This window comes from Microchirus variegatus (genome assembly GCF_963457635.1).
Source record: "Microchirus variegatus genome assembly, chromosome: 2".
Classification (NCBI taxonomy): Eukaryota; Metazoa; Chordata; class Actinopteri; order Pleuronectiformes; family Soleidae; genus Microchirus; species Microchirus variegatus.
Genome location: NC_139803.1, coordinates 24316557 through 24333167, shown reverse-complemented (window position 1 = coordinate 24333167; position 16611 = coordinate 24316557). Strand labels below are relative to the sequence as shown.

At 37.5% G+C, this 16611-nt stretch overlaps 1 protein-coding gene across 1 annotated transcript; it reads right to left on the bottom strand.

The window, feature by feature from the left end:
• Nucleotides 1-374: 374 nt before the first annotated feature.
• On the bottom strand, nucleotides 375-16611 carry LOC310942832 (oxysterol-binding protein 1-like). Its single transcript, XM_083908274.1, has 17 exons — nucleotides 16366-16611; nucleotides 15287-15457; nucleotides 13895-14103; nucleotides 12610-12778; nucleotides 12032-12143; nucleotides 11188-11371; nucleotides 10674-10791; nucleotides 10012-10069; nucleotides 9546-9710; nucleotides 7208-7453; nucleotides 6258-6378; nucleotides 5854-5957; nucleotides 5013-5108; nucleotides 3813-4000; nucleotides 2341-2576; nucleotides 2182-2220; nucleotides 375-2064 (listed from the first exon to the last, which is right to left on the bottom strand). Exons 2-17 carry the CDS (start codon nucleotides 15421-15423, stop codon nucleotides 1922-1924), a joined length of 2325 nt encoding a protein of 774 aa, XP_083764400.1. The 5' UTR covers nucleotides 15424-15457; nucleotides 16366-16611; the 3' UTR covers nucleotides 375-1921.

The following is a 16611-nucleotide window of genomic DNA, read 5'->3' as shown; positions in this document are numbered from 1 at the left end:
TATTCTAATGTTTAGCAGATATATTTATATCATCACGTATAAGTTGAGTAAACAAGTTCAGTATTGACCAAATAAAGCAAACATATGTATGCAACACGCACACACAGTATAATAACAGATATGATATTGGTTAATAAACTTGCCAAGCCCCAGATTTACTGATGTAGTTGTGTTGTCTGTACCTTCTGTGATTTTGCCAACTATGTTATACTGATATATACGGCTATTGAAGAAAATTGTTATAGAATTATAAATGGTGATTTCAGAAATCTTAGCAATCTGGCGTTTTAGATTTGATTTGTTTTGACATCTACTAATTGAAATTGTGGAAGAAGTTGAATTAGGAACAATATGAGGAAGCTAATTTTGGCAGCAAAGAATTTGTTTATTACAGATTGTTTTTCTTTTAATACAAAATTCTGAACATCATGTCTGTCAAATATGGAAACTCCTTTTTTTCAAGAAAATTAAGACCTTCCAATAATGAAAATACAGTTATCAATACCATAATGTGAAATTCTATACATTTATAAAATCATATTTGCAATTCTTTTCAATTCTGTTTCTTTATTCTTCATATTTAAGTACACTTACAAAGAAAATCAGGATTTGCACACATACTATCCCATGTTTTGGTGTCAAAATGTACTTGCATATATGTATGGATTCTTCAGCAAATACATGTGACATTGACTTTCACCACTGCATTTACGTTTTGTTTTCTTTGCTCATTCATTCGATACTGTCACAAAAAATGATCACAGCAAGTATTCAACACTTAAAAAAAATATATATATTTTTTTTTTACTGTCATCATGTAACTTAGTTACTTGTCATTTTATTTGTGAAATGGCTAAATACTATGTTAGTGCTGTGAACTATTGTTAGTGGATAAAACGTCACTAATTTGAAACATTTTTGCCACCTCACAGCCTTGTAGTCTTTTCCCAGGTTTTTCTTCAAAGTTGTGTCATGGTTGCAATAAATGTGAGCATTGTATCTACTCAGATGTGATGTAAATGACGGTGACTGCAGGTTGCTAGTTTCGATGGTGAACAGAAAGTGTATTTAAGCCTTGTACCCACATCAGAATTTGCATCACTATAATTTCCTTTAGGCCTTGGTTAAAAAAACAAACAAAAAACTTTTAACACATGACAGTATAAAGGGTCAACTGGTATTTGGACAAACCCATTTTTACTTTTTAATTTACCTGCACAGTAGTAGAGGTATAAAGTGATGGAAGAACAGATACACAGTCATACACACAAGCACACTAGAACCTTTACTTCATTACTTTAAGACACTAAATCAAAGAGATAAACAAGGAATCTTTGCTAACATGTTGAAGGCCACCAGTTGACATTTGAATGAAATTATTTAAATCATATTTATACTTTATATAAATCTATATATTACCCAGGTTTTACCCCTCTTTTTACCCTTTTTTAGAGTTATTCACAAAGCAAACAATGCTGAGGATGAAAACAGGTACACTACATTATTTCATTTCACAGGGTGTTTTTCAGCATGAAACCTCATCCACTCCAGAGCCGAGAGACTGAACAGATTTCAGCAGAGAGAGACTAAGATTGATCTACTATAGATTTGGAAGCACTGCCCATTTTATATCCTCCCCTTTGTGTCCAGCCTGATCCGTGTCAAAGCAGCACCAAATATAGTTGCACTCGAGCCGTCTCAGATGTGTGACAGCAACAAAGGGGTAGACGCTAAGACTCGAGGAGAAACCAGAGGAAACCCTGCTCCCTCTGGGTGTGACAGCAGTGACAATCCTGGAGATCTCTTAGAACAGAGAGCCAGTGAAGGAAAACAGCTGTCCACATGAGGGGGGGTGCAAGCAGGCCACCAGGCAGCTTTGTTGGCTCAGTCTCTTCAGGGCACTTTCCATTTAACGCAGAGGTCAAAATATGTCTGGGCATCCCTCCCAGGTCCCACGGTCCTTAGTTTCCCAGTAGCCTCCCTTATAGAGATGGATTTGCTCACCTGTGATCCGGTCCTCACAACGTTCAAACCAAAGTGCCTGATAACTGTCATGAGGTGCACCTGAAAGAGAGAATAAAAATGTTGCTGAAAATGCTTTAAGAAAGCGATCTAGACAGATGATTAGAACAAAAATGAAAGCTAGAGGACTGTGATAGGGACAAAAAGAGGAATACTTGCTTTTTAGGGAGGGATCAGTAAAAGAATCCTCATCGACAGCTTTTGGAAGAGAGAAGGGGATCACAGAGATTTTTTTTACCCCTTGATTCCAAGATTAAGCCCCATACAAGGTATAGAGGAATACAAAAGAAGTTAAACATTAACACACACTTGACTAACCTTCTTCTGATTGGCTGGAAGTGCGCTGGCTGGCGGCCTCCCTCTCCCTTTCTCGCCGGACGCTGCGCTGCTTCTCCTCCAGCCGTTGCTTCTCAGTGTTGGCCTCGTCCCAGCGACCATCCTCCATCAGGCGCTGGTCGGGCCTTCGTCGGCTGTCTGTGGGGGCCATGCCCTCCTCAGGTTCATTTAGGGTCAAGGCCAAGGAAGTGAAGTAGTACATGGTCTCTGCTCCCTCACTATAGATGCACAAAGATCAACAGAGGGATTTAACTCGGGTATGCGTTCAACATATTTTACAAACCCTGTGATGCACTGCGCTCTGGATTTAGTGATGCCATAGACCAAAAGTCCATATAAAATTGGAGATAGCCTTCTACTTTAAAAGTAAAGCCAAGCAATTAGGACAGAAGTAGCAATTACACAGCAGGGGACGACTCCACTCGTTGCAAAAATAACTGTGTTTGAGTTACAATCCATGTGTGATTCAAATTATTTCATTCTCTGCCTCAAAAAAAGAATAGACGAATAGAAGAATAACAAGCCTGAGAAGATATGATGTTCAGTTTTTTAGCTTAGTCGTTATCTGTATACAACACAAACATAGTAGAAGAACAGGACCTATTAAAATTAATTTCTGACCTGGCGTTTCCAATTGAAATAGAACATCTTTAAATATTCAATGACATTATGGACTAACAATAGAAACAGAAATACAGTAATAAAAAGAACAATAGGTCCTTGCTAGTGTGTAATTTGACTGCTGACAAAACATGTCAACAATGTCCTGCCATGAAAAGGACACGCCATCATCTCTTGGGAGAAATCTTAAAAAAAAAAAATGTATTAATAACATAAATGTTTGGCTATTATACAATCATCAGCACAGTTTGTAGGAATATTTTAAAACAAAGTGTTACATTAAAAGACATGGGTGCTGGGACGGTCCGGTCACTTAAAAAATAATTTGTTTATTTTGAAGCATTACTCACTGCTGCCATTTAGTCATAATAGGCCACAGCAGTAAATAAAGTCCATCATTAGCACACAGTGAGTGACAGGTTTGGGTATCATTTATCCGTCATCAGATTTGATTGTTTGGTTCGTCACATGGTTTAACGTAACCTAAAATAAAAAAGGCACATTTTACATGATGATTAAAAACGCTTGATTGCATGTGTGTACACATGGTTTGTTGTTGTTTTATATAAACAGGGAGAGTTATATATTAACAGTAATGACAAGTTTGATTGCTCACTTCTGTAGATTTTTATTCTGTCACAATAAAGAGACAGAGTAGCTTCGACGAGCTGATTAAAAGCAACTTTTTGATGGTGCCAATTGTGTAATTAAAAACTGGTTCTTGATAATCAATGATGCACAGGATAATGCACGTCAGAGTAATGAAAGGTTAAACTGATTTAGTTAAACTCACGTACAGGGTTCATTAAATCTAGCCACGTAGTCATACTTACGGAAGAGAGTTCCTCTTCCACACTTCTCTGGCTTTCAGTGTTTGATAAACAGTCTTTTGTTTGCCCTCAGTTCCGTTCTCGCCACCTCGGCTGCTCTGCATCACTCTGGAGAATTCCATCTTCTCATCCCATGTCCCAGATAGCACATAGTGAGCCTTGCCATCTTTGTCCATCACCACTCCTGTCACCTAAAAGTGGTTAACATAGGAATTCATTAAAACCGTGAAGCCTATGTTTATCGCTGAAAATTGGCAAAAAAAAGGAAAAAAAAAGGCATTTAATATCAATCCCATTACAAGTTGTTGGTCTGTATGACATTAGAAACAGAGCGGAAACAAAAGAAGTTGGAGAAAAAGAATAAAACTACTATGGAGATTCTAAACCAGGAAAATAGAAAATGCAAAATGACTAAAAATAAAACCCAGGGTCCCTTTTTTTTTTTAATCTGTACATGTTGCCAGCCATTTTGCCACTGCTAAATATTTCCTTAAAGCTAAATACAAGAAACAAAAATAATTTCCCCCAAAGTAAGTCTTAGAATGACTCTCTTTCACCTCAAATGTTTTTCTTTACCGGTTTCCAAGCTTCTTTACCGGTTGCCAAGCAACGACATTTCGTTGCCTGTTTTTCTGTTGTGTGTTCTCTGTGCAATGACAATAAAAGGAAGTCTAAGTCTTTAAGTCTAAATGTTTTAAATCATCCAGCTCCTTCGCCATTAGTGTTGCCCTCATACTCTTTTTTTCTAGCTTCAGTAAGTCATCTGACTAGCATTTGTGGCTTATGACCACACAAACTGCTGTGTTGGGAGATTGTGTGGCATCTGAGAGTTTGTCTCTGCATCATTTGACCCCAAAGTTTGTGCAGGTTTCATGTCAGTGTAGTTTGTATAAGATAATTGTCTAAGATAATTTGTGAGTGAGATAATAACAGCTTATCGTATATCATCTCACCTTACAACAATCTAGGGCATATCTTAATTGTCATATAAGGAAATGTCTTCAACAAAACAAGGGGAAAAACTACAGAGAGAAACTAAATGCAGAAGAGGAAGTAATGAAAGGTTTAATCAATGAAAAACAGTAACAATGAAATGAAGCATGAACCCCAGCTTTGCAACAATAAAGAGGTGGTTTGTGTAGTAGGATTAACAAAAGTTGTACGTAGGATCTGTGAAAACTTGGACTAAGTTAATTTTCTCACCTTTCTGGCTACATCTCTGGAGAAGTAGCTGTAAGGAGCAAACTTCAGATGGCAGCGGTCTCCAGTGGTGTGGTTCACAACATCAATCTCTCCTGACTGAAAGGGAAACAGAAAACATGTTTAATAACTTAAAATCAAAAAAAAAATTAAAACATCGATTTAGGTTTAGGCAATACAATGCGGTGTGTGATATTTGTAGGTCATTGCTGATAGAAGAGTGCACTTCTCAGTGGATTTAAAGGTTTTCTTAAATGGCGACTTCACTTTGTTTTTCCTGAAATATATCCTAAAATTAAACTGCCCATTGTTATACCAGCAATATGTCTATTTATTACAAAAGCATTAATTAGCCATGTAGTTGAATATAGTTGAAAAATATCAATGTGTTACACAGAATGATGATTTAAATGCTGAAGTACAGAATTGACAAGATTGAAAATAACTTTGTATATTTGTTTCACGATATGTGCCAAATCACAAGGTTGTTGGTAATACCCAGCCCTGTTCCTCATTGTTGATGACTTTCTTGGAAATGCACCAACTATGACAAGGTTATCTTGGGTCAACTGAATTTCCTGAAGACTTGACCCGACTGAGACAGAGTTTGTGTATGAAAGACAGACAGAGACAGTTTAATAAAACAACAATTGGGCATGATTTGTTTTCATAGGATAACTGCATGTTGTATGATCATGTATGTATCATCATTGAAATGGTAAATTGCATAAAATGTTAATATGGTAACACTCCATATTATTCTCTACCCTTCCGGTAGCTCAAAAAGTTTGGTGACCCCTGCCTTTGACAGTACGAGTTTGCTTTATCTCTCTCTTTTTTGCACCTGATCAATCCACAATTTTCCAACAATGATGTTGTGCACTGTGGTGGTAACTTTCTTCCATGTGTAGTGATGGTTGCCTTTTTCGAAGACTGCATGAATTGTGCCTGCATAGAGAGAAAGAGAGAGAGAGAGGAAGTGCAGATGAGTATTTAAAAATCCCTTACCTTACCTAAAAACAGATCAGGAGTTGTTATTATACACCCCCTGACAAGCAACATTCTCATAAGCTGAGGTGTGACAGATGAATTCCTTGAGCTTTGTTCACAGAGTAATTAGTACTCTGTTTGTGTACAATGTTTTGTTCACTTCATTTTGTGATGTGCCCATCATAGATCACACCCTAAATGGACGTCACCAACAAACCACATGGCATGTTTGAGATGCTTTGAAGCTGAACGCCTTACCTAAAGGCATTATGGAGAGATATTTGCCCCTGAATTTGCTGGCAACAGTGATTTCCTGCCTCAGAGTCCATCCTCGATCAGAAATCACATGATGTGCTGCTGCAGGTGGATGGTGACTCACCTGGGAAAAAGGTACAGACTATGTGAGGCATAGACAGTAGTAGAGTAGATAGTAGTAGAAGTAGTAGTTTCACAATGAAGACTAGCAGTACACCAATCTATTCTATTCTATTTATTTTGTATTTGGCATTATTATTATTGTACAGGGTATATGCAGGAATCCTGAAGTTAATTTCAATAATTTTTTAGAATTTTTCAAGACATTCTCAAAATATTGTAAGACCCTATCGCCACTTCAAGCTGTAATCAGCAACACATTTAACTTACAAATCAGTTTTAGTTTGCGATTAAATCCATAGAGCACAATTTCGGGCGATTTCTGAGATTATTTCGCGCCAAGAGGAGCACATTCGTGTACTCGCGTGGCCATGAGCCGATCTTGCAGGGCAATCATGACTGTGCATCATTGTTTTGAACAAACATGGGGAGGAAAATAAAATACATTTAAATTTAATACCTCATGATATCACGATTAAGACTTTTAAGGCCCTTCATTTTCCCAAAATTGATTTATCAACTTTTAATACTTTTTAAGACCCCACGGACACCCTGTTATAATTCTTATTTATTAATTGGCCATTTGGTAGTTTTGTTCTCAGTAATTGATAAATATCTCACAAAAGTTAAAGTTAAAATGTCTTGTCTATCAAATAGTGGAAATATGTTTAATTCATTGGTATAACCCAATGTAAAACCAGTCATAAAAAGAGGGAGAAAGCTTTCATAATGCCGAGTAATTGGGACTTTTGAAGTCATCCTACTTGACATGCATTTCTTGTTCAAGAAATGCTCCCCGTTGGAGAACGTTCAACTATCTTTTTTCCTCCCACCTGCTCACAGAGGGACCGGTAGCCGCTCTCTCTCTGGCGGTCAAGCTCATACGTCTCTCCCAGCAGAGGATTGAATGGCTTGCCCGTGCGGTAGACGGTGGTCGAATATGAGGACACGGAGAAGGCTGCAACATAGCACATCTGCTCCAGGGAGCTGTGGCATTTGGCAGCTTTGTCCAGCAGCTCGTGGTACTCAAGGTCCTCTGACAACCTCTGCAGCATTGAGATGGGCTCGTTGAAGTTTACCTAAAGAAATCAGAAACATTTCAATGTTTGAAGTCTGTGTTTTTTTAAGTGGCCATAAAAATAAGTTAAAAAAACAGACATGCTTCTTGAAAGTATTAAATAAAAAGAAAAAAAAGAGAGATGATGGGTAAAATTATTTAAAGGACTCATATTATACTATTTCTCCAAGTAAACCTAGTTCCCTGGTGTCCTAATGAACATGTCTGTGACATGCTTTGGTCAAAAAACCATAAGGATGAAGCACCACAGCAGTTCAATTACCCTGCCAAAACAGCCCTGTTCAGAATGCTCTGTTTAGTAGTATCTCTTTAAGTCCACCTTAAAAAAAAAAGTAAAACAAAACTTAAAGGACAGGAAATGACATCAGCCAGAGGCTACTGGGAGCTAACAGTAGTAAGCATTTGGAAAAGTATTTGCAGGCTCTAGCAGGCACATTGCCGTCATATATAACATGTATCCACAAGACAGATAAATCCTCTAAGGCTGGAAGTTTGTGTAGGACTCTGTGCAGGACTCTATACTGCACTGTGGAGCCAAGAATGGAACTTTTCGCTGACTTCCGGTTTTCGGATACTGTTGCCCTCGCCAGCACGTGCGTGTTCTATGGACAAAGCGGAGCTCCGCGAGACAACAGTTTAGCACATTGTGACGTCGCAATGAGTGTGAAAGTCAACATTGTGTGTTTCATCTCCTGTACTTACACTGAGGAGGACCACAAAAACGAGTGTCATCTTTTTTCACACTTTGCCGACTGATGGGGCCTCCAGAATCCCAAATATAAGGATTTAAATGATTAAAAAGTTGATTTCGCATAATATGTCCCCTTTAATATCAACTAGTAAAACACTGCTTTTACAATATTTTTTTTTATTTACCAACACTGTTTCTGCTGTAAATTTGACAATAACTGATTTTTACAGTACCTGCCTCTCAGACCAACTGCTCTGCACTCACCTAAAGCCAAGTCTGCCACCTGCTGGCTCTATAGTGGACCATGTTGAAACTATTGCAAGAATCCTTTCATACGTTTTGACAAAGTTTTCTCAAGCAGTTTCACACAAAGTTTGTGGCAACAGGTTTCCTCTTGGAAATATTCTTAGAATTTATAAATATCAACACTGCTTAAAGACACAGAGTCAATCCAACACACATTCATTTCATAATGTCAAGACCATTGCATCAGCATTTTTACTTGAATTGTAATCATCTACTTATTTTACAAATGCGGCAAACATGTATGCAGTTTTGAAATGACCGGGTCTCACTGAAAGCTAGAGTGGAACCCAAATTTATGATTGGCAAACTCACTGAATAAAGTCACTGGTAAAACCTGTGTCTTTATTCAGTGAGTTTGCCATTTTAATCTTTAAAGGTGTTTTTGTGATTATCACATTGTTATAACTTACTAGAAATGCATAAAGATTGGGACTACTGACAGATGATTTAGCACACATAGGAACCAAAAATATCAATATCAGTATTTATTTGATTGCGTTATGGATTTATTTAAAAATATGTGCAGATATCAATAGCACCAATTGACACAAAACAATCTAAACATTTTTCTTGAATTATAACCATAAAACCCAGTAATGTTGAAATTTGACAGTGTATTACTCAACTTGTCAAAGCTTTCTGATGGCTTCAAAATTACCAAACAAAGTTTCTGCACTGTCATTTCTCATCTGTAATAAATAAGCATGACTAAGGGAAGCTGTGACAATAATGTCTGGTTTATTTGTTCTTGGTATTAAGAGAGACGGATGTCAACTCCACAGTTTCTCAAAATATCTAAATATAACTTGCTGACTCACAATACATGTGACTACAAAACTTGTTGAGCCAGTAGTGCAGACTTAAAGATGAATGGTTTTATGATCAACCCACATGATAGGCCCACACAGGTGCCAACAGTCTGACCTTTAATTTGTGTTTACATTGTTAGTTTGAATACTTTGCAGCAAAACAAAGACTTGAAAATAGTAGCCAATAGAACGAAGAGGAGGTGAAACGTATTGAGGCTTGCTGAGTCAGCAAACAAAAATCCAGTTGGTTCCAGTAAAAGTTATGTAATAGTCACAGTATTACTCACAGGCATTGGGATCTTGGACAGTTCTTTGCCGATGCAGTTCTTCATGATACTCCACAGGTTGAGAGAATAATTGGGTTTGTCTGGGATGCGTGTTCGCCTCTTCTTCAGGGGCACCAGCTCCTGAGAGGGGGACTCCTGGTTCATCGCAAGAGGCTCGTCATTAAGCTAAAAAAGGAGAAAGTTCTGTCAACCAACATAAAAGCTATTGGAAATTACACATTCAGTTATTTTAAATGAGTCATTCTGAAATTGTTTGTATTGTGTTGTAGTACAATCACACCTTTGATATTAAGACATAAGACACAACAGTGTCTATTGTTCACATGAGCAACATAACAAGCAAAAGTATAATGAGAGTTCCTTGTCCAGGCAGCCACATTGGCATACTGGCTATTAATCAAGTTTAGCCGTTCAATTTAACATTATAATGAGGTGACAAATATTGAAAAGCTTCTTTGACACATACCGACTGATCATCAGGACACATTTCACTGTTGAAACCACTGATATTACTGCTGGACCTTCTGTAAAAGATTGAAAAACAAAGACATTCGGACATTGTCAATTGACAATTCTGTTAAACTGACCATAATATTAAAAATATTCAAAATTCTAACTAGGACATATGAATACATAATTCAGAGTGCACACATTAATCGCTTTCAAATCACAAAGGACGCAATGTAATTGCTCTATTTTTGATAGTTGTATGATTTATGCAAATAACAAACAATACATGTTGTTAACTGTTCAGCTTCAGTTCTCAACCTTACATTATTTGACAGAGAGTTAAAAATCAAACATGTATAATTTTATAAAATTTGTGTTATTAAAATCATGTATTATTTAAATCTATTATGCAATGAAAACTAAACTGACGCTGACTTTAAAAAAAAACCATACGAATCAAATCCATAGCAGAAGTAGCTGTGAGGAAAAACAGCATTTTGATATTTTTTCCAAAATGTTTAGCTGTACAAAAAATACACAACTGTGACTTTTGCTTTGAATACAACTTGTGATTTCCTGTCATACAAGGAACTGGGAGACATAAATTAACAGAAGAGAATTACATTTTCAAATATTTCTTCCTGGACAAACTTGTCAGTCAAAAGAGATAGCACTAACTTATGGAATTGCAGGTCTGCAGGTACAGTGATAAACTCAGGAGCTTCCTCCATGGCATCAAAGAATTCATTGTCATCGTCCTCGTCACTGGCCTCACCTTTTCTTGGCCCGGCAGCACCTGAACCAGGAAACAATATATTTTTTTTCCATTGAATACTTTCTTTTTCAAAAAGTTTCAACCAAATGAAATTGGTTGCTTGAATTCACAAAAAATGTAAAAAAAAATGCTACTATTACATTTCTATTGCTGCCATTATATATATTTTTAATCACTATCACTAATAAAATTACCACTTTATCGCATCAAAATGCATAAATATTGTGAGACTGCTGTGTGTGTGCAAGTGTAGAATTATGTAAATTCTAGCGTTCTTACAGTTATGTTTAAAAAAGCATGATCATTTATACATATAAAAGTAATTAAAAAATAACTGAATAATACAAACATGTAAAATGGGAAAAAACAGGAGTGATGTGTGAGGTAATGAGCATTAGGGTCAGAGTCCCGTCTTACTTTTATTGTCAGTTGTAGCATTAGCCTGTGCAGCCCCTCTGAACGCTCGTTCGAGGTGATTGTGCTGTTTGGCCAGTTGCTCTAAAGTCTCCTCCAGCCTCATTCTCTGCTCGCGTTCAGCCTGCAGGGCCTTCTGCCATCGCTTACTGTGAGCCTGAGCAAGAGCCAGAAAATCTCGGCAAGCCTGAGGGGAAAACAACCAAACGCAGTTAACTAGAAGTACCCCAGTTGATATGGCCTGTATGAACTTTGGATTCTTGGACATGTATTGCTTGTCATATAATGACTATGGTATATCAGAGATTTAGAACATAAGGTAAAACCGTAAGTGAATTGGCAGCCTGATACAGGGGTATAAGTGTCGCTATCTGTGGATTGCTCTGTTAGTGTGTGATTAGATACTCAAACTACCAGGAAACTAGCTGTAACCGTCTTAAACTATAATGGAATATCCTACATATAGCCTCTTTAAGTCATAAAATTATCATATGTCATCAGAGTCGTTAAAATGAAATGGTGGCTCCATTAACAACAATGGTAGAACCAAATTCTTCAAAATTTCAAATGTTCATTTGCTGCCTACAAACCCTGCTCAAACACTTCAACACCTGAGTTACCACAGAAGTTAGTCAAACAAATATTTAGTTTAGTTGACCATTTTGTGTTTGCTGCCAACTGCTTTATGCGTTTCCATGTTTCGGGCACTTCCTGGCAACGACTTATCTCCAATGTTATTAACTGATATTACGACTTGTTAGTAGGGCCACTTTCACTGATACATTGTTTAATGTCAACAATACAAACCTAACGTAAATAGATTAAGAGAGCAGGAGGTGGCACTTGCATTAATCATAGCATTAGAGGTGATGCGGAACAGCGTTGCCCTCTCTGTGACCTGACGAATCTTATCCCCAGCCTCTCCAGTCAGACGCAAATTGTCCAGTTCTGATAAAGACCTGAAATAAAATTGAACATGAATCAACTGTAAGAACAAAAACAAAAAAAGATGTTAATTGATAGCAATGTTAAAGATCATGAGCATGTGAATAGGTGGATTTATTATTAGAACTGGCGTTGTCTCGTTTGTTCAACTGGTTATCCACATCATTGTTTTGCGTGAACACCACACCTTGACAAACAATTAACTTACCTGCGTCACTGTGTTTAAAAAAAACATTGCATGACTCATTTATCTGTAAATGTTTTGTTTGTTTTTGTACGATTATCTACATAATTCAAGTGTTTTCAGACCACACCTAAACTAGCAAGAAGTTATCTTTACGCCTTTAATCCCGACGTGTTCTGGAAAGATTTATTTTTGGAATTTTCACTTTTATTTTCACACAATAGACATGTGGGAAACATTGACTTTAGGCCTGAGAACTAAAGTGAGAACACGGAAACAGTGTGTTAAAGGCTGACCTCTGGAGGGCAGAGCCATGCTTTGAGATCAGATCATTGCATGTGCTGAGATCCTCCACCTTGCTGCCTAGTGTTCTGAGAGCAGACTGGACCTCAGAGTTCTGTGAACTCCCACCTTGTCCCGGTGCCGCAGGTGCAGATGATGGTGAAAAGTCGTCCCCAGAGTCATCTATTGACAAGAAAAGAAAAACAGAACAGGACTTTAAAAAAGAAAATCTGCTTTCTAATTTAATAAGATTCAAAGACCAAAATCATCTCAATGAGTGATCAATCTCGAATGAGAGATAATGCACATACTGCACTGACAGGCAAAACTGCACATACTGTCAACTTTATACATTGTACATTGTGTACTGTTACTGTATACAGCATTTCTATGATTTTTATAATAGATATTTGTTCTGCAGCAGCCATTTTTTCTACTTCCGCAAGTTTCACATACTTCAGCATAGAAACTCGATTTCAAAGTCCATAAGACTTTATTCAGTCCATTCTGAATTCTGCTGTTATATTGTGAAATATTCAACTTTGTCAGATTAACTGAAATGCACTTTCAGACACACTCATTTCTACTACTTACTGGTGCCACACACTTCAAAGTTCTTAATTCAAACTTCAAAACATTCACAAAAAGTGGGACTTGTATCGTTCATTTCAGCTTGTTCATGACCCTCACAGTTTCTCACAGCCAACTGAAAATTCCAGAATTTTATATTGGTGGGTATTGAGAGCAAAGTTCACTTTTAGAGTGGGTGACATCACATGCTAGCTAGAGAGGGGTTGTTCAACTGTTCAAAAAAATAATAATAATTATCTTCAACAGCTCTTCAGTTCACACATTTGACCTTTACTCCATCATTTTCAATCAGAATGTAGACAAATTTGTCACATTCCATACAATATGACAGTCTTAATATGAGGTGATGTCAAGTGCGGTCATGCTGTATTTTGTCTTCCTCTGCAATAACCTCTTTCAAACCACAGTGTACGATGTTATTACCGAGACAGCCTGTATGCGTGAATTCCGATTTTGCATATATTGCATGTATTTTCAATCCCTAATTTTGCACAAATACATTTAAACATTCAACTATAAACTTGATTTCAAACTTGTTTAGAACTTCTCATTCATAACAATTTAATGCAGCATGCCAGATTGAATTCAGCTCGGGCATAAGGCAGCACTTTTTGGTGCTACCCTTTCAACTGCTCTGTCAGTTTGAATTTCCTCTACGGGGGAAATCAACAAAGGTGTATTTAATCTTGTCATGTCCAAATATTTTACCTGACTCAGCCTGCATGCGTGCTGCTTTTGCTTTGGCCAGTTCAAGCGCAGTGATCCAGCGCTGCCGTTCCACCTCACAGCTGGCCTTTAGGTGATATGTCTGTGCTCCTCCATTGGAGATTACAAAGTTGCATGCATCATCCACAGTGATAGTTGCTGTGGCCAGATTGATTGTGCCCCGACACGTGTGGCCCATCTCTGCCTGGGTCCTGAAAAAAAAAAAAATAGAGGAATTTGTGAAACGTGAATAGACAGTAGACAGAATAGACCAGGCTTCCTGGTCCTGGGGAGCCACACATCTGATTCAAATGGTCAGCTTGTCAGTAAACTCTGCTGAAGCCTGATAACGACCCATTTATTTAAATCAAGTGTGGAGCAGGGAAACACTTAAAACATGCAGGGTTAAGCCCAGGAGTGAGAAACCCTGGAATAAGACTATGACAGAAAGAATTTGCCATGTTTTATGTAGGTGAGGGTAAAAAAAGAGCCAAATTCTTAGATGCATCAAAGGTCTCTCTTGAAAGTTTATGAATCAAGAGAGATAAATCCATAATTACAGCAGGCAGGGAATTTTTAGAAGAAATCAATAATTGCATTTCATCGTGCTGGTGTCACTATGGTGAAAGGCTTATTGTCAGTATGTCTGACTATTAATTGCATAACTGTACAACAGTTTGCTTGACAGGCTTCGGTAAAGTGACTTACTAAGGGCGCTGGAGTGTGGAGTGCTGACTTTGACATTGCCAAGGATAGAAAACATAAGTGATGTCTGTCTGCTTTTCTGTTAATTGAATATCTGTCAGTTCACTTGACAGACCTCAAACTTGGCAGATGACTTACTAAGGGCACCAGTGTGTGCAGTGCCAACTTTTATGTTGTTTGGATGAGAAATGCAAAATAATGGGCACAGCACTTGTTCCCTATTAAAATCAGGTAGAGGTAAACAGGTGATCGCCCCTCAGTTTTAGAAGCAGCTCCAACCAGTCATGTGTATGTGAGCTACTTATTTTATTGATACATATAGCTTAGAACTACAGATATTTGTGCAGATGCACCCAACTACTGTTAGACTGAATTCATTCTATTTAGTATCTAATTTAATTAGGAAATAGTAATAAATACACTGTTTTGAAAAAGAAACATTATGATGCATCAACAATCATTTTATAAGTTGAACAGTGAAGTACCAAGCGATTCAAACCCCTTGTTTTTCGGGTGGCTGTGTCATCATTGTGTCATTCTGCAATGTTCCCTAAGCTTTAATCACACAAAGACATATTGCTTTAATAGAAAAGACATACCCTGAGGTGAAGCAACTAAAAAACAGCAGTTATTAGAGATCAATGGTGAGGGATTTTTCTGGTTGATCTTATATTATGCAGGATAGTATACCTGTAGTATGACAACAGTCCATTGCTCAGGACAAACCACCTCCGCTGATAACCTTTGATGTAATTTGTCCACTTGAATACCCATCCTTTGTAAGTGTCACCAGCTGGGGTAGGAGTAGGGGTCTTTGGCTCCGACATGGCAGCCCCAAAATATGCTACAGGTTTGAGGAACCTTGGAGAGAAGAACCAAAGTTAAGAAGATGCATAATAAGGATTGTGCTTTCATTTATTCCTGAGTAGTTAAGGGAAATATTTTTATTTATACCATTTTAATTACTATTTTTACAATATAAGAAATGTGTCTTTATGAAAGTATAGATTTAGATAATTAGAGAACTGTTATTGTAAGTAGCATGTTAATGTAATTTAAAACACAGTTTGGTAACATTAGTTCCACCCCCTTATTGTTTAAATAATGTTTAATATAATATAAATGTTAAATAAAATGCGAAGAGTAGCCACATTCCTATCTTCAACCTAAACCACCGCAACACTTTATTCAAGATTGTCTCAATCAGTACAGTGGCTCATATTGAATTTTCTATGTGGGATGACAGGTCAAAAGTTAACCATTGGATCAATACTAATTCACTTCTGACAGACTCGTGCTTAGACCTTGGGAAGATTTTAATACAAGGGGGACAGTCCTGTGATTAAAAGATCGGGATGCAATTAAGCCTTTTGAAGAAAAATAAAAACATATTTTATGAATAGAGCTACATGTGGACATACTGAAATCTGTTATTGTGGTAATCTAGGGAACACATATCAGCTTTCTTTTTAATGCAACAATAAAACACATATTTCGGAAAACGAATCCGAAAAAAATCTAAGTTAATACAGTGTTAAATGACAGAAGGTAGCCAACGTTAGCTACAGGAAGGCTAAGTGGGAGTAACAGGAGACGGTTACAGGAGATAATAGCGAGAACATGAGGAGAAATGCCAGCTCATACGTTTGGTCGAACTTTACCAGCTTACGTGTGCATAGTTTTACAACAACGATATAGACTGAATACACCGCTAAACAACTGTTAGCTCACTAGCTAAGCGTTCAAACTCTCGACGGCTAAGTGTTTACCTTGACGTGTCCGGAATTTGAGCTCAGGCAACCAGATACCCAGTTAAGTCACAGCTAACTTTGACACCCATACGCCACTGTGCTTAGCTGAAGGGGCTAACCAGGTAACAGAGCAAGCAAGACCTTAATGATGAAAACAACTTAATGAGACGTCGGTTGCAGCAGTGTCGCACCGGTGACACAAAACCACATCAACGGGTTTCGTTTGTATCGCACAGTATTCGTGCATATATAGGTCTTCTTCAT